This window comes from Erinaceus europaeus, chromosome 10, assembly GCF_950295315.1.
Source record: "Erinaceus europaeus chromosome 10, mEriEur2.1, whole genome shotgun sequence".
In the NCBI taxonomy this organism is placed as follows: Eukaryota; Metazoa; Chordata; class Mammalia; order Eulipotyphla; family Erinaceidae; genus Erinaceus; species Erinaceus europaeus.
Window position 1 is genome coordinate 14647024 of NC_080171.1, and position 21308 is coordinate 14668331.

General features: G+C 48.6%; 1 protein-coding gene across 1 annotated transcript; it reads left to right on the forward strand.

Annotated features, from left to right (window-relative positions):
- The first annotated feature begins 528 nt into the window (after positions 1-528).
- On the forward strand, positions 529-20209 carry IGFBPL1 (insulin like growth factor binding protein like 1). The gene is made up of 5 exons (XM_060199124.1): positions 529-976; positions 10602-10711; positions 12143-12259; positions 15370-15472; positions 17921-20209. The coding sequence occupies exons 1-5, from the start codon at positions 529-531 to the stop codon at positions 17926-17928; spliced, it is 786 nt and encodes a 261-aa protein (XP_060055107.1). The 3' UTR covers positions 17929-20209.
- The last annotated feature ends 1099 nt before the right edge of the window (positions 20210-21308 follow it).

Genomic DNA, 21308 nt, shown 5'->3' on the forward strand with positions numbered 1-21308 from the left:
GACCAGGCACTGCAAGCTCAGACCTACGGGGATGCAGAGGTTGCAACAGGCTGCTGTGCTGAATATGAATAGACATGGGTCCTAGGGTCAGGTCGATGAGGTTTACAGTGAACGGTATTTATATACTCTTCCCATATTTGGGAGCTACTCTGCCCTGATCCAGCTTTCTATTCCTTTTTCCAATTCTTGACATCTCCCCAGACAATGCCTTTAGCCCAGCTGCAAGTTAGCTGTCGGGCTCAGGCAAAATTTGGTGAAGTCCTGGGCTCGTGCATCTCCGTTCCTTAAAGAGCTGCTGGGTGTTTGAGAGCCGGTCTGGGGGACGCCCCCCGCCCCCAGCCCCGCGCAGTTGCCAGCGGGGGGACCCCGCCCCGCTCGGCCCGGGCTGCTGCCGTCTGCGGGCGCCCCGCCGTGCAGGCCCGGCCAATCAGAGGCCGCGGGGCGGGCGGGGAGGCAGCGCTCCGCGCAGCACCACCCGCCCGCCGCACAAGCACAAGCAGAAGCGCCCCTGCCGTCCGGGAGCAGACCATGCCGCTCTCGCCCGCGCTCCTCCTGCTGCTGCTGCTGCTGCTGCCGCCGCCGGCCCCGAGCTTCGGGCTCCGCGGCGCGGACCTCCCGCGCTCCGAGTGCGGCCCGTGCCGGCCGGAGCGCTGCCCGGCGCCCGCACGCTGCCCGGTGCCCGCGATCGCGGCGCTCGATGAGTGCGGCTGCTGCGCGCTCTGCCTGGGCGTCGAGGGCGCGAGCTGCGGGGGGCGCGAGGGCGCGCGCTGCGGCCCGGGGCTGGTGTGCGCGAGCCGGGCCGCGGGGGCGGCGCCCGAGGGCACCGGGCTGTGCGTGTGCGCGCAGCGCGGCTCCGTCTGCGGGTCCGACGGCCGCTCGTACCCCAGCCTCTGCGCACTGCGCCTGCGCGCCCGCCACGCGCCCCGCGCGCGCCCCGGCCACCTGCACAAGGCGCGCGATGGGCCCTGTGAATTCGGTGAGTCCCGGGGGTGCTGAGCGGGACCCCAGTCCTCTGGGTTGTGGGGCAACGGTTCCCCTCGGCACAGCGGGGGCTGCAGTGCCCGGGCCTCGGTCTTCGCTTTGGGAGCAATTTTTTCTTATTCTGGCCAGGTGATAGTGGAGACTGGACTTAGGAATCCACTTCGTGCGTTCTTCCTTGCCAAACTCATGGAGATTTTCTGCCTCCCTCCCTCTTTCCCTTCCTTTCTTCCCCCCATCCCTCCCTTTCTCCATCCCTACTTTCACGGAGTGCTGTTCAGTGCTGACTTAAGGTGGTGCTGGGGATTGAACCAGGAACTTTTGAACCCCCGACATGAACGTCTTTTTGCATAACCACTGTGGTTTGGGTGAATCTACTGCCCCTTTGGTACCTAAGAGGTGTGTGTGTGTGTGTGTGTGTGTGTGTGTGTGTGTGTGTGTGTGTGTGTTGGGGATGCAAAGGGAGGGGAGTTTTATTGCCTGAAGACCTCGGGCTCCAGCCAACAAATATCACCATCTCCTCTATTAATTAGGGTGCACTATGGCTTTAGGTAGCTTTAAGAGGGTAGGGAAAGGGGGTCGGGCGGTGGCACAGTGGGTTAAGCGCACGTGGCGCAATGCGCAGGGACCGGCGCAAGGATCCCGGTTCGAGCCCCCGGCTCCCCACCTGCAGGGGAGTCGCTTCACAGGCGGTGAAGCAGGTCTGCAGGTGTCTGTCTTTCTCTCCCCCCCTCTCTGTCTTCCCCTCCTCTCTCCATTTCTCTCTGTCCTATCCAACAACAAAGCAACGTCAACAATGGCAATAATAACCGCAACGAGGCTGCAACAACTAGGGCAACAAAAAGGGGGGAAAAATAAAGAGGGTAGGGAGACAGCTAACTTGGCTGGGTTGTTTGAATGGAGAAAAGAAGGTAAATTTACCAATCCCTGGGTCAGTAAAGCCTGGTGGGGATCCTGTTGGGGGGTCCTGAGGAAGCCTCCACCCAGGACGGGTGAGGCCTTTGGAGACTGAGGTTCTGAAAAGATTATGGTGTCATCAGGGAACAGACCTGGGGTTCGTGGGGCTAAAGTTTATATAATGTTCAGGGTTCCACTCTAAAGTCAAGTCGTTAAGGATCTAGAAACTAATTTAGGGACTTAGAGGTGTAAGCTTCCTCGACATCACAGTGAAGCACTCCAGGGCTGTCATGTTGCCCAGCTTCCAATCACGATTTTTGAAAATGAAACAGAATAAACCAACAAGTTAATATAGGGCTCTCTGGTGGTGAAGCACCTGGTGGCCAGTTGGATTTTGGAGAAGAGCCTCATGTACACTGCCTGTAGGGGGCAGTGGAGAGTTTAGGGTGCCTGAGTTTATGCGCCAGGGACTTGCAAGGAGTCCATTCTGGGGTTCAAGCATCCTGGGAAGACGTATGGACTTGATCTGAAAACCAAGTCTGATGGCCTCTATGTCTAATTGATGTAACCACTTCAGAGTAATCAGGATGACTTAAGGGTGGGAGAGGCCTTTTCCAGCTTTGAGAAGTACCTAGGAACACATGTGTATGTACACACACACACACACACGTACATCCAGAAGTACAGGTAGACAGACTCAAGTCCTGACCAAATAGGTTGTTGGAGATGGTGCAGGCAGGCTTCTGTCCCTGCACACAGAGACACAGTGCCCAGCCCAGTGAGGAGTCTGAGGCAGTCCCTGTGCACAGGTAAGTCTGTGATAACATTGGGTTCCTTGGGAGGAGAGAACAGCCTCAGATTGGACCCCTCATCTTGCTGGGCTGAGTCAGCCCCTGTGGAGCTCTGCTCCATTCCACTTTGAACCTGTTTTTTTTTTTTTTTTTTTTTTGTGCCCCATGGCATTTAACCACTTCTATCTCCTTCCTGCTAATGCCTGTCATTTTTTTTTTTCCAGCCTGCTTTCCTTTACACTGGATTCACAGGCAGTTCTTTGTTTCCACTTTTAGTGCACGTACAGGAGACATGATCAATGCAAACCAGCCCCCCAGAAACCCAGCTGATATGTTCGGTGCTTTCTTCCTGGAGTCGTATTGTCATCCCGATAGAGAGCCACCTTGACGATGTTTAAACCAACTGTGTTGATAACACAGAAGAGACTGAGACCCAGAGAAGGGACAGGGGACTTGTCCAGGGTGACCAGTGAGGCCAAACCAGCTTGCGGGTCCCCCCTCCCCAATACCCTGTACTATGTTCTTTCAGGAGGGGACTTGATAGTGTTAAGTCAGGCAGGTGGTGGTTGCCATGGTTACCACAGTGTGGCCATATGGCAGATGGAAACCCCAAACCCCTAATTCATTGAAAATTACCAAATGACTAGTAAATGTGACAGCCCCCTTCACTCTGATCTGTGTGCTCTGAGGCTCACCCCGAGGCAGGCACAGGCCCCAGGAGTAAAGACTTGCAGGAGCCCAATACAGGCGACTGGGAAGCTGCTTTAATGATCCACAGTCTCAGGCCTCTCTGGAATTTGCTCTCCTTTCCCACCTGCAGTTGAGCCGGCTGTCTGTCCAACACAGACCCAGGCACGGTTTTCTCCTCTTATCTGCCCCCAAATGCTTGTGTCCCCTGCCTTTGTGTGTTGAAGAAACTTGCAGGTTTCAACAGTGGGCTCTTCTACCGTGGTAGGGGGCAGCCCCTTTCCACACCCCACTCGTGCCACCCTTTATTCAGAGGACTCTGCAGGGGCACTTTTTAATGATGCCCCCAGGGAGCTTGGCTGAAGTCAGAGAAGCAGCTGCTCTGCTCGGTGCTGGTAATAAAATCCCCCTGCTCACCCCCCTCCACTCCTTCCAGAAGCAAATAGCTGACTTTAACTCAATGAGAGCTCCGTAAGCATTTTTCAGATTCTGCACAGTGTGGGGAAGTGTCCTCCCTTGCCTCGGAGAGCCATCTGGAAACAGTTTTCAAGCTAAAACTCAGCCCTTCCCTCTGATGCCCTGAAATGTCTGGTAATGAGAACAGTCCTTTTGTCAATATGTTGATTGTGTCCATGTATGAATGATCACTACTGGAAATTACTTCTGTATCCAGTTCTCATTAGATTTTTGCAACTATTCCGGTCTCATTTCCATCTAATAACAAGCTGAAGTGTACAGAAAGGAATTCCTGGTCGGAGGTAGATAGCATAATGGTTATGCAAAGAGACTCTCATGCCTGAGGCTCCAAGGTCCCAGGTTCAATCCCCAGCACCACCATAAAGCAGGGCTGAGCAGTGCTCTGGTATAAAAATAAGTAAGGGGAGTTAGGCGGTAGTGCAGCGGGTTAAGCGCACATCGCGTGAAGCACAAGGACTGGAGTAAGGATCCCAGTTCGAGCCCCTGGCTCCCCACCCACGGGGGGGGGGGGGTCATTTCACAGGCGGTGAAGCAGGTCTGCAGGTGTCTATCTTTCTCTCCCCCTCTGTCCTATTTAACAACAACAACATCAACAACAACAATAATAACTACAACAACAATAAAAAAGCAAGGGCAACAAAAGGAAAAATAAAATATAATAAAATAAAATGTTTGTTTAAGAAAAAGAAGTAAGTAAGTAAGTAAATAAAGGAAGGAAGGAATTCCCTGGGGCACCATGCTTGGCCCTTGAGCTCAGGTAGGGTTCTAGTTCTGCTCTCCTGGTTCTTTCCAGATGGGGCCACACATCTCCAGCCCACAGGCAAGCTGATGAGGTCAGTGGTAAAAATGGCTCAGGTTTGATTTTGCTCAGTTTATATCTACCTTCCTATTTTTCTTTCAAGGTTTGCTGCTGGTTCTTCTGTTTAGCTCTGGAAGCTGGCTCTTGAGAGGAACGGGGTTAGCTTCTGAGAAGAGGAGGCATCTGAGAGGAACCTTGAAGGATAGGAAGGAAACGACCTGGACTGAGGAATGGGAAGGGGCAGGAGCCAAGAGGAGAGGCGGGCAGGAGAGTAGTTTGGGGCAGGGTCGTTGCAAGACTTTAATGGCACCCTGAGGACTGAGCTTCATTTCGTACTAAATTATTGGTTTCATTTCTCAACTCCAGCATTATTACTGTGGCGGCTGTTGTTGTTACTGCTATCATTGCTTTGAAAAGCAAGGTTGTTTAGGTTACCTCTTGATCTTTTGTTAAAGATCAGAAGGGGACCAGGACCCTGCAGACAGCATGTTGGTGTCTTCTTTTGAATACTGAATTTGGTTGGAACCGGGTCCTGTGCCAGTGCCCACTAGGGTACTGGACCCCCACAGCTTTAGTGCACTGGAGGCAAACGCTAGAAAAAGAAGTGCACTGGAGATCCAGTGTGTTAGGAAATTTACCTTGGTTGAAATTCCAGCTCCATTTAGAAATCTCAGTCTCTAAGAGGCGCTTGTTACCAGGTAACCAAGAGAGGCAGCAATTGCCACTTTGTTAGAGGGACAAAGAAAGGGAGATTCTCGCTCAAAAGGCTTTCATGCTACTGAGGGAAGGGATTTGAGACCGAGGCTGCAGGGAACTCCACATCTTAAGGTGACTATTAGCATAAATTATAGGGCTGTTCAGCACGTCGATTTATTAAACTCGTGCCTGTGTGCCTTTTCCTACGCGCAGATGGGGTCCTGGGGGATGACTTTTGATGTTCTTCCTTTCCCTAGCACCATTAACTTTAAAGACATCACAGAGGCGCCTGGGAAATAATTTTCATTCCAGCCGTCAAGGAGCAATTTAGTTGACAGGGTGGGGGGCACAGATCATCACACTCTGTAGTAATGATATCGATCCCTTTTATTTGTACAGTTCTCCACGGTTTGTGATGTGGTCACACCCATTCATTCTCTCCCTGCACCTTGGAGGATGTGTGGCCACAGTCATGGTCTTCATTTGCAGATAAGGAGGAAACGTGGTGCTCAGCTTGCCCCAGCTCTTCCTTGGCAACTGAACCCCTGACATTGTAACTCCTCCCTTCCCTGTGTTCTCTTGCCCACTCCCAGTGCCGCTTCTGTGGGTGTGCCTGGGTTAACGTGCAATGCCATGTTACCTGGTGGGTGCTTCTGTGCCATGTCAGCAATTCCAGGGCTGTTGCTCGTCCAGAGCAGAAGTAAACAAGGATTCAGCAAGGAAGAGGTAAGGAGGTGTAGCGGGCACCATCTTTCCTTCTAGAAGCCGCGTTCCTCTTGCAGGCAGGCTGGAAGCCACAGCCCTTGAGGAGGCTGGCAGCTCTGGCAACAGCATGGTAGGAGGCTGTGTCCCAGGCTCACCAGAGTGGGGACAGTGTGCCCACAGCCCAGTGCCACAAAACAACCACTCATGACAGGTCTTGCATGACAGGGAGCAGACTCCTTTCACTGCTACTGTTTTTAAAATTATCTTTATTTATTGGAGAGAAGCAGCCAGAAATTGAGAGGAAAGGGGAGACAGAGAGGGAAAGAGTCAGAGAGACGCCTACAGCTCTGCTTCGCCACCCGTGAAGGTTCAAGCTCCTGGTCCTTGCACACTCTAACATGTGCACTCAATCAGTTGCACCACCACCCAGCCCCATTTCACTGCTACTTTAACCCACCAGAGAGACAACTTCCAGACCCCCAGAGCTGTATTTAGGGCCAAGCCTGGAGAGGAGTCCAGGGGTTTCCATTTGTCCTGGCCCTCGGATCATGGTCTCATTGAACACCCTCTTAGCACAAAGCCTATAATCAATCTTACCTGCTTTTTCATTATTCCTGAAGGGCAAGGCTAGCAGGAATGAGGTAGATAGGTGAGTTCCTAGAACTCTTTTACTTTCCAAACTCTGTTTTAACTGCTGTTAGCGCTCACTCACTGGCTTGTCAGACTTGGTCACTTTCTCTTCCCCAGGACCATAGCAGACACCCGTATCCTTTGGGGGACTTCATTTTTTTACCAGGAGACCACTCTGAGGGTAACACAAACTAGTAAGTCCATGCAAACCTTTCAGAGTTTTCAAGGGACCTTTTTTTTTTCTTTGTCATGGCCTTTTTTTTTTTTAATAGGACAGAGAGAAATTGAGATGAAAGATGAAAGGGGGAGATAGAACAGGAGAGAGAAAGAGATACACTGGGGGTTGGGTGGTAGCGCAGTGGGTTAAGCGCAGGTGGCACAAAGCACAAGGACCAGCATAAGGATCCTGGTTTAAGCCCCTGGCTCCCCACCTGCAGGGGGGGGTCACTTCACAGGCTTTTAAGCAGGTCTGCAGGTGTCTGTCTTTCTCTCCCCCTCTCTATCTTCCCCCCCTCCATTTCTCTCTGTCCTATCCAACAGCGACATCAATAATAATAATAATAACCAGAGCAGCGATAAAGCAACAAGGGCAACAAAAGGGAAAAAAATGGCCTCTGGGAGCAGTGGATTTGTGTGCAGGCACCGAGCCCCAGCAATAACCCTGGAGGCAAAAAAAAAAAAAAAAGAGAGAGAGAGAGAGAGAGAGAGAGAGAAAGAGAGACACCTGCAGCACTGCTTCATCACTTGTGAACCTTCCCCCTGCGGGCAGGGACCAGGGGCTTGAACCCAGATCCTTGAGCATGGAAGAATGTGCATTCAACCAGGTGCAACACCACCTGCCTATCAAGGGGTCTTCTTAGCAGCCTCTAGTTGTGAGGGAGGAAAGAATCCAAACACTAAGTCACAGCACTGGGGAGGAAGCACGGCTAAGGTCTGGACCTGGGTGGCTCCTGCTTGTGTTAGTTGTGACATTAAGCACTCCAACACCACACTGACATGAGCCCTTGGAAACCGTAGGACAGGGAATGCCCCACGAGTGTGCAAGACCCATCTCCTGTTTTATGCTGTGGACACTGCAGCTGTACCCTGGGGGAGCTGTTTGGAGGGCATTGTTCTTGTGCAGAAAAGAGTGAAAGAGCTGGGTCAGACAGATGACTTGGTCTATAGAAAGATCTGCTGCGGCCAGGCGGTGGCGTACCTGGTTGAGCTCAAGAACCTGGGTTTGAGCCCCTGGCCCCCAGCTGCAGGGGGAAAGCTTTGCGAGTGGGGAAGCAGGGCTGCAGGTGTCTCTCTGTCTCTCTCCCTCTCTATCACCCCCTTGCCTCTTGATTTGTGGCTGTCTCTATCCAATAAATAAATAAAGATAAGTAAAAAAAAACCCAGTTTTTTTGTAAGTGACATAGAAAGACCTGCTGGCAAGGTCGAATCTAATGATGTCTGGGAACCTGAGCCTGGGGAGGATTCCCACCTTCCGCAGAACTGGTAAGGATCATTCTCACTGTGGTGGTGATGACTGCTGATCATAAAGCCCTGTTGGGGCAGTTGGGATTTTGTCCTTTCTGGGGATTCACGACACCCAGCAGACTTTCAATATATATATGGAGAAAAAGACAGAGGGGGAGAGAGGCCCCCGCACTGAAGCTTCCTCCAGTGCCATAGTCCTGTGTGGTGTACCAGGAGCTTGGACCTGGTCGTGAACGTGACAAAGCAAGCATTCTCCCAGCTGCGTGATTCTACCAGTCCCTGATCAAAAAAAGAAAAAGATATTTGAGGTTTAAACTCAGTTATGGTAGAATTGAAAACAGTGTATCAAAGAGGAGCATGAAGAATGTTCTTTGACATACCTGAATTGTTCTGTATCTTGGTTATGTTCATTATTACACCACACCATGTGTTCCTGCCAACTTAGAACTATGTACAGGAGAGGGTGAATCAGCTTTATGTAAACAAAGAATTTAAATGTCCCCATATCATCAAAAGCATTTATTTATGAAATAAATGACATTTTCTGCCACAAAATCAGCAGCCAAGATGGTCTTACTTAATTGTCGGAAATAAAAGAGAGGGAAAGATGAAATGTGATTTACTGGTTTATTCATCTAGGCCTGAAAAGGGATTGATGAAATCTCATTGAAAATTTATAACTTTACATGAATGAAAGTACAACACAGTTGATTGAGTGTCCTGCTGGAGCCCACCGAGAGCTCAGGAAGAAGATGGGAGGCTGACTGTTCCCGCGGCAAGCCCTCGGAGGACTGCTTTGGGTTCCCAAGAGGCATTGCTGGAGAGAGGATGTGAATAAATTAGGCTCTCTGTCACGAGACTGGCAGATGGGGCCCTGCCAGAGGAGATGAGAAGTAACGTGATTCTTTGTGGCAGCCAGGCATGGTGGCTGGAACCTGCCAGCCGACCTTGGAAGTTTGGAACCTTGGTTCATCAGTAGTTTGGGCCACCCTGTGAGGGGTGTAGGGGTGTGGTATTTGGTGGGCAGTCAGCAGGGTGCAGCCAGTTGAAGGAGTGGATCCATCCAGCCAAGGGCGAGGGAGGGAGGGAAGGCACTGTCTGTATTTAGCTCCCAGAAGGCCAACAGGACACCCATAGGGGTTGAGGGGTTCTGGCTCTGGATGGCAGTCCTGGGACTAGTAGATGTGAGCAGAGAAGACACCAGGCAGTGAAGAGTATCTGTTAGAGTTTCTTTTTAATTTTATTAGTGACTTAATATTGACTAACAAAAATTCTAAGATAACAGGGGTGTATTTCTGCACCCTTCCCACCACCAGAGTTCTGTATCCCCATTCCCTCCACTGGAAGCTACAGGAGTTCTCCCAAAGTCACAGATACGGGCTGACTATTATTTTTATAACTATCTGTCTATATTTATATATATCTGCCCATTTTTACCCATGGTCCCATCTTCCCTTCCTTTCCAAGTCATATCTACACCTATTACTACTTCTGACTGTCCTTCCTTTTTTGACTCTTCTCTCTCTAGGTCCTGATGGGGTTGGCGTTTAGAGCCATTCAGCTCCCCCTACCTTTTCTTCCTCACTGGGAGTATGGGCCAAAATTCTTTCTGGAGTTATCTGCTATAATTTCTAACACAAGTGCCTGGGAGGTAGCTCAGTAGATGAGGAGTTGGAAGCTTGAGAATAAGGTCCCAAGTTCGATCCCTGGCATCATATGTACCAGAGTGATGCTCTGGTTCTCTCTCTTTCTCACTCATTAACTAATTATCAAAAATTAAAAAGAAAAATTAAAAAAGGAATTTCAAAAACAGAAGCCTGCATGCTCTCCACACCCTTCCTCCTTCCCTCCCTCCTCTGTGAAGCCCAGGCTTCCTAGAACCACCGCTTTGTCTAACTCCCTGATTTTTGCCAGCTTCTGGGCCTGTACTTTTGCTCTTGGGGGTGGGGAGACATGCTTGGGGTGTGGTCCCATGCTTTTGAAATGCAAATGGGCCTCCTAAAATCACCACAGGGGGTCCAGGCTCCAGGGCAGTGCAGCTGTTCTGCATTCTCTGCTAGAAAAGCCCATCTGTCTGAAGGAAAGCTCTGCTATTGGTGAAGTGACACCACCCCCTCCCGGAGCCTGCCGCCATGTCACTTTGCTGAGCTGAGAGCAGATGGCAGCCAGGGACCTGGCACGGGCCGGGCACGGGCTCTGTGTGGGGAGTGGGATGAGATGAAGGGATGGGAGCTCTGCCTAAGAAGTGCTAGGTGGCTTCGTGACATAGTAGTCCCCTCTGGACCTCTGTCTTCCTGTCAGGAGAACAAAGTTGAGGTCTGGAAAACTCTCTTATGTGACTCCTCACCTCAGAGCCTTTCCTTGCTCTTACGTGAGTTCTCACCCGGTGCCATGCCCACACTGCACTGCAGGGACTTCTGGAGGTGGGGTGTGTGGAAAGCCGGCCATGGAAAACATGTTCCCTTGTCTTCTTCCAGCTCCTGTGGTTGTCACTCCACCCCAGAGTGTTCACAACATCACTGGGGCACAGGTGAACCTGTCCTGTAAGGTGAGAGCTGTGCCTGCCCCAGTCATCACTTGGAGGAAGGTATTTATATCCAAAAGCCTGTGTGTGAGAGAGGGGTGGAGGGGACATATTTTAAATATGAGCACAATCTCTGTGTGCTCATATATACATATAATCCAGTTTTTTTCTTTTCTTTCGAGTTAGCACCTTGTACATGCATGATTTCACTGCTCTGAGGTGACATTATCTGAATGGCACAGATCAACAGCACTGGATCTTCCTCTGTGCCATAACGCGCGCGCGCGCGCACACACACACACACACACACACACACACACACACACACACACACGCCCCGTGCTTGGGGTTCAAATACACAGCAAGGCACAAACCTTGCCCGGTCAGCTTTTTCTCTGGTGCCTGTATCTTTATATCTGGATCAGAGGATTTAAAACAAACATCTTCAGGTCTGTACTTTAAAAGTACAAATTGAGAAATAAGAACAGAAGGGAAAACACAAAGTAGAACTGGGACTGGAAGTGGTGGATTGCACCAAAGTAAAGGCCTCTGGATGGGGAGGAGAATGTTCAGGTCCTGGAACATGGTGGTGAATGACCTATGTGTGTGTGTGTGTGGGGGGCGGGCTTTAGAGTGTTACATGAAAAACTGAGAAATGTTACACATGGACCAACTACCACATTGTACTGTCAAATGTAAACAAACCATTAATTCACCCAATAAAGAAAAAAAGTACTAATTGATAATGTAAAATGTATCCAGAAATAGGTTTTAACATTAAAAAAAATTATATTGACTAATTTAAAAGAAAAAAAGGATATCAGGGCCAGGTGGTGGTATACCCGGTAAAGTTCACATATCACAGTGCGCAAGGGCCCCAGGTTCAAACCCCTGGTCCCCACTTACAGGGGGGAAGTTTCAAGCCTGCAGGTGTCTCTCTGTCTCTTTCCCTCTTTATCTCCCCCTCCTCTCTCAATTTCTGTCTCTATCCAGTAATAAATAAATAATTTTTAAAAAGGAAGAATATCTTTTATCCCAAACTCTTCCCCCAGAGAAAGGGCCTGTACTATCCTTTCAGTGCCATTTGCTCAGTTGATCCTTTACTTGTCAAGCAAGTTCTGACATAGATCCACTGGGATAAAATTAGAGTCTATCACATTAGATCTGGATTTTAGAAAGACTTGGCTGGTGTCACATGCCCCAGTTCTCTTCCCAACTAAATCTTTCTGGCAGCTTAATCTTTGAGAGACTGGCAAGGGTCACAGCCAAGAGAGCTGAAGAAATGACGGAGCCACTTCTGTGACGTGGTGGGGGCAGCCACATCTTTGTTGTCCAGCAGGGGGTGCTGTCTGCGCACACTCCGTTTAAGAGGTGCTAGGGTTCCAGCCTGAGAGTTAGTTTGTGGAAGACTGAGGATGGCAAGCCTGTCTGTGGTTCTTTCTGATGCAGAAATGCTTTTCCTAAGCCACTGCTGGAATTTTCCGTGCTCTGCAGGTCACACACTCTCCTGAGGGCACCCAGATCTTAGAGGACCTGCCTGGGGACCACATCAACATGGCTGTCCAGGTGCGTGGAGGTCCTTCTGACCACGAGGCCACAGCCTGGATTTTGGTGAGTGTCTCGTTTGTGGAGAGTGGTTGGCTATTCTTGACTGGTCCTGAGAAAACTCTGTGAATTGAATAGAACACCTTACAGGACTGGCAGGATAGCTCCTGGGAGGGTAACTACTTTGTGCTATACCCGGGTTTCAGGTTACCAGGGGGAATCTTCGGTGATGTAGTGTCTTTCTCTCCCTTTGTCTTTCTTTTTTTAAATATTTTTATTTATTTATTATTGGACAGAGACAAAGAGAAATTGAGAGGGAGGTGGAGATAGAAAGGGAGAGAGACAGAGAGACACCTGCAGCCCTGCTTCACCACTTTTGAAGCTTTCCCTCTGCAGGTGGGGACCAGAGGCTTGAACCTGTATTCTTGCGCACTGTAATGTGCGTGCTTAACAGGGTGTGTCACCATCTGGCCCCTTTCTCTGGCTTCCTTTCCTTCCTCATTTCCTCCCTCCCTCCCTCCCTTCCTTCCTTCCGCTCCTCCTTCCCTCCCTTCCCCGCCTCTCCCCTCCCTCTTTCCCTCCTCTCTTTTTCCCTCTTTCTTATATTGATAGGACAGAGAGAAAGTGAGAAGAGCGTAGTAGATGAAGATGGAGAGAGAAAGAGAGACACCGGCTATACTGCTTCACTAATTGTGACGCCCCCCTCCCCCATAAGAGGGGACTGAGGTCTTGAACATGATAACATGTGTGTTCTCTGGCATTGTGCCACCACCTGGCCCCCAGGCTCTTTCTTTCTATCTAAAAAAAAAATGGTCAGATCAGATGAGAAAAAACAGTGAAGCCCTGGCAACAGCAAACAAACAAATAAGCCGGCATCTCTAATATATTACTCATTTCACATTCATTTATCTCCCAGGCGACTCTGCAGTAGCTGAGGTAAACAGGACAGTGCTGTGACTCTGAGAGCAGAGGGACCCTGTCATGATGAGCAGAATTTTGGTGGGGTGGGCTTTTTTGTTTGTCTGTTTTGGTTTTGTTATTTTATTGGGGGAAGTAATGATTTACAGGACACTTACTGACACATTGGCACAATCTCTTAGCTCCCCTGGCAGGTGCCAGCATACCATTGTCACAACCCACCCAAATTCCTCGTTACCATTATACGCTGGACACCTGGTTCAGAGGCCTTTGCTTTGCAGCGTGACACCTGCACCCAGGCCCAAGCTAGCTTCATCCTGTTTCACTTCTTTCCCCTTGTTTCTTAAGTACCACTTAAAAGTGAGCATCCAACATTCATCCTCCTCCTTCTGGATAAGCAGAATTATAACCCTGGAAGGACATCCATGTCCTGATCCAGGTGGCCATGCTCTGTTATGCAAGATCAGTGTGAGTTTGGGACAAGACAGTGTTCATGAACCTCTCCCGTCTATAGGAGCATTCACAGTGATTGACAGAGAAGATGTGAGCAGGCAGATGGGGTGAGTGGGTCTGTTCTACACAGTGGGAGACTAGGCTCCTGCTCTCTGATGGCTTCTCCTCCTCTTTTTACCTCCTCCCATCTCTGGGACTGCTACTACTACCACTACTACTACTACTACCACTACTACCACTACCACTACTACCACTACCACCACTACTACTACCACTACCACTACTACTACTACTACCACTACTACCACTACCACTACTACCACTACTACTACTACTACCACTACTACCACTACCACCACTACCACTACTACCACTACCACCACTACCACCACCACTACTACCACTACCACTACTATTACTACCATTACCACTACCACCACCACCACTACTACTACTATTACTACCACTACCACCACTACTACTACCACTACCACCACTACTACCACTACCACTACCACCACTACCACTACTATTACTACCACTACCACCGCCACCACCACCACCACCACTATCACCAATACCACTACCACTACTACTACTATTACTACCACTACTACTACTACTATTACTGCTGCTACTACCACTACCACTACTGCTACTGCTATTACTACTGCTACTACCACTACTACTACTACTACTATTACTACTGCTACTACTACTACCACTACCACCACTACCACTACTACTACTATTACTATTACTACTGCTACTACTACCACTACCACTACTACTATTACTATTACTACTGCTACTACCACTACTACTATTACTATTACTACTGCTACTACTACCACTACCACTATTACTATTACTACTGCTACTACTACCACTACCACTACTACTATTACTATTACTACTGCTACTACCACTACCACCACTACTACTACCACTACCACCACTACCACTACCCCTACCACCACCACAACCACCACCACCACCACCACTACTACCACTACCACTACCACTACCACCACCACCACTACCACTACCACTACTATTACTATTACTACTGCTACTACTACCACTACTATTACTACTACTACTGCTACCGCTACCGCTACCGCTACCACTACTATTACTACTACTACTGCTACTACTACCACTACCACTACCACTACCACTATTACTACTGCTACTACCACTACCACTACCACTACCACTACCACTACCACTACTACTACTACTACTACTACCACTACTATACCAGAGTGCTGCTCAGCTCTGGCTTATGGTGGTGCAGGGAATTGAACCCAGGAATTTGGAGCTTCAGGCATGAGAGTCTCTTTGCATAGCCATTATGCTATCTATCCCCCGCTCTGAAACTTTAATGAGGGATCTAGTTGGATCCATTAAGCACATCCCCAAATCTAGTTCAAAGAGGAGGTGGAAGAGAGGTTTCTCTGGTGTTCTTGGGTGAAGCCTTTCTCCATGGGAGTACTGTGCATCGTTCCTTGGTCAGTAGATTTTTGTTCTTTTATTTATTTATTTCCCTTAAGAGTCTGCACCTTTACCTTCAGTGAAAGGACCAGATAACTCTTGGTGAAGGCAGGAATGTGGAGGATATGGTGAATGAGTGCTGTCACAGAGAACAGAGAAATTAACACTTCCTAGCAACTGGAAGTAGGGTGGGGGATAGACTGTGTCTTATTTTGAGGCGTTAAGTGATCAGACTGACGTCGAGTTAAATATGGAAGCAGTCTCAATGTACCATGTGTGACTGTACCCGCACGTCCATTTCATTCCAGATCAACCCTCTGAGAAAGGAAGATGAGGGTGTGTACCAGTGCCATTCAACCAATATGGTTGGTGAGACGCAGTCCCACGGCACAGTGACAGCTATAGATCCGGGTAAATATAAACTGCCCTGCTCCCCCCCCCCCCCCAGATGACCCACTGCATGTGATGGAGTGATGTTCATGTTCTGTCCTTTTCAGCCTTGATGCCCCTTTTCACAAGAGATTGAGATGGCTTCCAAAATGTGTCATTAAAAAATAGACAGGAGAGTCCGGCAGTAGCACGGTGGGTTAAGCACATGTGGCGCAAAGCGCAAGGACCGGCGTAAGGATCCTGGTTTGAGCCCCCGACTCCCCACCTGCAGGGGAGTCGCTTCACAGGTGGTGAAGCAGGTCTGCAGGTGTCTATCTTTCTCTCCCCCTCTCTGTCTTCCCCTCCTCTCTCCACTTCTCTCTGTCCTATCTAACAACAACGGCATCAATAACAACAATAATAATAACTACAGCAATAAAACAACAAAGGCAACAAAAGGGAATGAATAAATAAATAAATATTAAAAAAAATAGACAGAAGGTACATTGCACCAAAGTAAAGGACTCTGGGCAGGGGGCCTTTCAGGTCCTGGTGCACGATGGTAAAGGAGGATCTAGGCTGGGAGTTAGAGTGTTTTGCAGAAAACTGAGAAATTTTACACACATATCAACAACTGTACTTCCTGTAGCCATTGAGGGAGCAAGTGTAAGAACGTAATTCTGATGAGCTTGACCCTTTGGTATGTGCTGTGTGCCTGGTCACGGTGGTCTTCCCACCTCGCATGTGACCCAGAAGTTCTGAATGCGATGGGTGGGAAAGACCAGTTGTTTATTCTGTTACTGAGACTGAAGGGAATACTTTCTGGGTCTTCCTGGAGAGGGCACTGTGAGAGCAGACATTGCATGGCTGCACACACACACACCTCACCACCACCACCTGTGTGAAGACGTGCAGGTGCGGAGGGCAGCCTGGGCTTGGCTTGTCTCTCCCTGGTTCTTGCATGCCAGCAGCTCTGACGTGCATGCCTACTAGAAGCACCTCTCTGGGAGTGCCTGTACCTCCCTTACCAGGTGGCTCTTAGTCCTCTTCACCTGGTTGCGAGCTGAGCTTGCATCTCTTCCCCCTATCCGCCAGGGGGCGCCCACAGGTAGACTGTGAACATAAGAAATGCTGCTCTGAGTGAGCTTGTGCTGCCTGACAGCCTCCAGACCTCCTTGGTTTACAGCCATAGACTTTCTCCCTGCTTATGCTCCATGTGGATTGACTGTGCTCCATTCCTACGTGTCTGCTCATACTGGGACCCAGCTAGAAAAGCAGCCTTAGAATGGAGTATGTCCATCCTCCGGCCGAGGAGACAATCAAGAGGTCAACCCGAACACGGTCTCAGAGTTTCTGCTCAGAGGTTGTGTGTGTGTCATATCTGCTGAACTCTAGAGGCCAAAGCAAGCTGCCTGGGCTGACCCAGCTTCTATGGCGTGGTGGTGTGTCTGCCTCTTCCACAAGGCAGGCCAGACACACTCTCCTCTGCCGAGAAGCAGGCTGCACCACCAAGACTTCCCAGTAAGAGAAAGAAGAACCAAGTCTGGTAGCTGCTGGGAAGCAGAGGGATTTTGCTATGGCTGTAATCAAATGGCCCTGCTAGCCACTCTTGTGATACATCTCATATGTGCAAGGCCTGACCTTAGAGGTCTCCAGCGGGTGCACACACCACACACACACACACACACACACACACACACACACAAGACAACAAGTAAAAATTGGATGTCTTAATACTTTTAAGAAATGCAGCATTAAAGGAATAAAGGTTAGATGTGAGTCAGAGGCAACAGAAGTAACTGAGAGCTGGAGGAGGAGATACAGGAAAATACTTCTGAGGAAGTGGCAATGGGTTGGAGGATGGGTGACGTGAGCAGCTGGAGATCTCAGAGAAGAAAACAGAACATAGAAAGGCATCAAACAGAAAGTCAGCTAAGAGGGAGGCTCTAGGAATTCCCTTCCTGAATCCTGGTTTTGTGTTTTGACTATGTATGTACTGTTTCATGCAAACACAGAATTTCACGTTTCCTCTAATGTGTGTACAGATAGTATGTTTATTTTAAATACATGTGGATCTTTAGTTATCAGAAAACGGATTATTTTTCAAAAGGAAGCCACAAAGAGCCATGGACTTCTAATCCCATCACTGCTGTGTGCGGTTCTTGAGATCCCTGCACGACTTGCAGTATTGGTCAGCCCTGGCCTTCATGCCTCCAGGAACACAGAGCTCGTCAGCACCAGATTAGCAAATCTGACTGGATATCCTTATAGATGAAAAGCCCTTCCTTGTATTCAGCTGGAATCATTCTCCCTGAAACGCCCACCAATTGGTCTTGCCTGTACGTCTTGGGTCCCCGTGAGACCCCTGTGCTCTTATCAGCACCAGTCCTTGCCAGGGAGACTAGTTAGAATTGATTCCCTATTTCCATTTAACATATAATTGATTGTGAAAGCAAGTTTCTTTAACTCTCTTCCCTATTTTCTTCCTAGGGCCTTAGAATGTCGATCACAAGATGACGGCAAAGTCAAGTTATGGATCTTTGTGTTTTTCGCTTAGTGAAGACTTGGGAAAGCTGTGTTTGTAGATGACCTCTTTTGTATGTTTTCTAAAATTAAATGCAAACTAGATTCGTATGCAGATGTAGTTTTTAGCAGGACAGACATTTGGAATATGGATGTGCATGAAGCTTTTTTTATACTTTTGCAATGAATTGCTCTGAGGGTTCTTTTTTAAACTCTTCCCACCCCACCCTGGTGTATTTATAATTCTAGGGAGCATGCGTCCGCTTTGACTCTTGATTTCATTATTTCATTTTGTCAGTGACCAACAGTGGAGCTTTGTGACATAGTGTGTCTGCCTGTAGGAGGGGAGGGCTCTGTCTGCCTGACCTCCAACCTGGACAGACCCTCCCTCTCTGGGCCTCAGTCTCTTCACCTGTGAATGTGGCATTTGGACTGCATGCTACCAGTACCCAGCTCTTTCATCTTTGAGCAAGATGGTCCCTTAGAACAGAGATGTAAGTGTTGGCTTGGCATTCCGTTAAAGTAAGGTGTGGCCAGTTGACTGTAACTATTACTATGTCTTTCTTTCTTTCTTTTTTAAGGAGGCTTTGTCCTTCATAGGATTTTTTTTTCTAGACTCAGAAGCCCCTTGGATGGACCTTTGAGAACCAAGATGCCCACTAGTTAGCCCAGTGTTCTTTAGTCTGGTTGGCCCCTGGGTATCCAATTATATAAACGGGGTCAGATGCACATGGTCCATTTTCTCACATGGAGTATAGCCCTGTGGAATCCTTGAAATTGAATCTTTTTAAAAATAATATTTATTTATTTGTTTATTTATTTATTGGATAGTGACAGCCAGAAATCAAGAAGGAAGAATGGGGATAGACACCTGCAACACTGCTTCGCCACTTGCAAAGCTTTCTCCCTCCCCCCCCGCAGGTGGGGGCTGGGGGCTCGAAACTCGGTCCCTGCGAATTGTAACCTATGTGTTCAACCAGGTGCCCTACCACCCAGCCCCAGGAATTGAATTTGGCTTGTAATCCTTCAAGTTCCAGCATCTCTGGGCTGTGGTATTAGTATGGTAGAACACATTTGACTTGGAGATGTTTATGACCTTACCCAGGAATAAAATTTTTTTTCTTTTAGAGATTTATTTATTTGTGAGAAAGAGGGAGAGAGAACAAATATGTGATTCTGGCTCATGTGGTACCAGGGATTGAACTCAAGACCTTATGCTTGTGAGTCTTTATTTACTTCCTGAGCCACTTTTGTTTTCTTTATGAATGAGGAAAAAGCAGAGGGAAAATAAACGTATTTTACTTTGTTTTCTCTATATGTGTCAGGGAATAAATTGAAACTTCAAACATGTAAAGCATACACTTTGACAATGAGTTACTTTCCTAGTCCCTTTAGGGTGAATATCTGGGCAAAATAAAATAAAATAAAATAAATTCCTTAGGTGATTAAAGTTCTTTGATGTCAGAAAAGTTCATGAAAGACTTTCCTGTCTACAGTGAGTCATTTCCCAGCCATAGGACATTTCCCCTTTACAGATGAAGAGCCCAGACTCAGAATAAAGCACTGGCCCAAGGTCTGAGGCCTCTGTTAAGGGCCAAAACTAAGGGCACCTGGCCTTCCCGGCAGTCTCCCCACTCGGTGGTGCTGCTTCTCAGGAAAACCCCCTAACTACAGAGATGCTGCCACTTCCAAAGCATCCGATAGGTTCCCTGATGCTTTTGGGGATTCTTATCAAGGCTCATTTCACCTTTTAAAAAAATAAAAATAAGAAAATAACACGCTCCTCTTTCTCTCATGGAATGTAACACTGTGGAATCCTTCCGGGAGTTGAATCTTTGACTTTTAACCTGAAGACTGGCATCACCCTGACCTGCCGCATGGTAGGAGACTGACTTGGGATTCTAGAAATGTGATCTCTGTTTGGGAATGTGTCCTGCTCCGGCTTCCTGCAGGACCCTGAGCAAGTCCCCTTTACTGTCAGGACCTCAGTTTGCTTGTTTTGAGTCAGGAAGGGATGAAGGGATGGAAGGTTTCCACACTCCACAGCATCTGAACTCTTACTGTGAACAGATTCAGAACGGAAACTGATCTCTCCAGAAGCTGGTCTTCTTACCTCTTGGGAATTGGGACTGTGAGGAGCTGCTCACGTCCTTCCTTCTCACCACCTCCTATCCCCTGCCCATAATGGCTGTATTCTCTACCCTGTTTCTATAGGTACCATGTCACATGACTCCTGCACCAAGAAAATAAATGTTTTAAAAAGTGATGTGTGGTCTCTGTTCTTGGCCTGCTGTTGTTAGTTGGGGGATCTCTGGTCCTGCTGTGCCACCCCTTCTGCAGCAGATACTTCAGTCCAGACCCTTCTTACCAGCCCCACACCTGGACTGTGGTCATAGCATCGCCGGGTCCAGTGTCTGACACCATTGCTGGCTTGATGCTTCTCACTTCTCCTGAATGTGTCTCCCACTGAGTAAGCATTCTGCTGTCCAGTTCACTCACTCCGTCACCCTGTCACCTTCCATACACATGGAATAATTACATGCTCCAAAAGCAAGGAGGATACGAATGCCATATAAATGTGAAGGCACACCCTACACTCAAGTGAGATGCAAGGGGAGGTGAGTGAGATGAGCCTCTATCCTGCCAGGCAGCTCAAAGTATTTGTGATCTGCAGAGAGAGGTCAGGGAAGACTCCCTGGGAGAGGAGGCATATCTGTTTTGGTATTTGAAGCGGGTATAGTGATTCCAGGCTAGGGAAGCAGCATATAAAATAAATGGGTGGAGAAGTGCAGTGTAGCCTGTGAATGACCAGTGGTGACCTCTAAGATCTCTAGTGATAGGTGGAAGGAGGGGTGTCTAGGTTGTACCTCTAAATGCCATCAGAGGAAGTTAGATGTGAGGCTGGGAGCAGTGGGCAGTTAGAGTCTCAGTCTTCCTTTGCCAAGTGGAGTATAACTAGACAGGGAGCATTCCATTCATGGTATTCAATCTGAATTTATCCACTGTCCACTCTAAAAAGTCTAGTTTTTTTATTTATAAAAAGGAGACACTGACAAAAACTATAGGATAAGAGGTACAGTTCCCACCATCAGAACGCCATATCCCATCCCCTCCCCTGATAGCTTTCCTATTCTTTATCCTTCTGTGAGTATGGACCCAAGGTCATTGTGGGATGCAGAAGGTGGAAGGTCTGGCTTCTGCCATTGCTTCCCCACTGAACATGGGCGTTGGCAGGTCAATCCATACTCCCAGCCTGCCTCTCTCTTTCCCTCGTGGGGTGGGGCTCTGGGGAAGCTGGGCTCCAGGACACATTTGTGGGGTCGTCTGTCCAGGGAAGTCTGGTTGGCATCATGCT

What these genes read in the sequence shown, in the direction of transcription:
- IGFBPL1 (XM_060199124.1), top strand. Translation starts at nt 529, where the DNA reads ATGCCGCTCTCGCCCGCGCTCCTCCTGCTGCTGCTGCTGCTGCTGCCG. An exon ending in CGATGGGCCCTGTGAATTCG is followed by an intron (nt 977 to 10,601) that starts GTGAGTCCCGGG and finishes GTCTTCTTCCAG; the next exon opens with CTCCTGTGGTTGTCACTCCA. An exon ending in AGGCCACAGCCTGGATTTTG is followed by an intron (nt 12,260 to 15,369) that starts GTGAGTGTCTCG and finishes ATTTCATTCCAG; the next exon opens with ATCAACCCTCTGAGAAAGGA.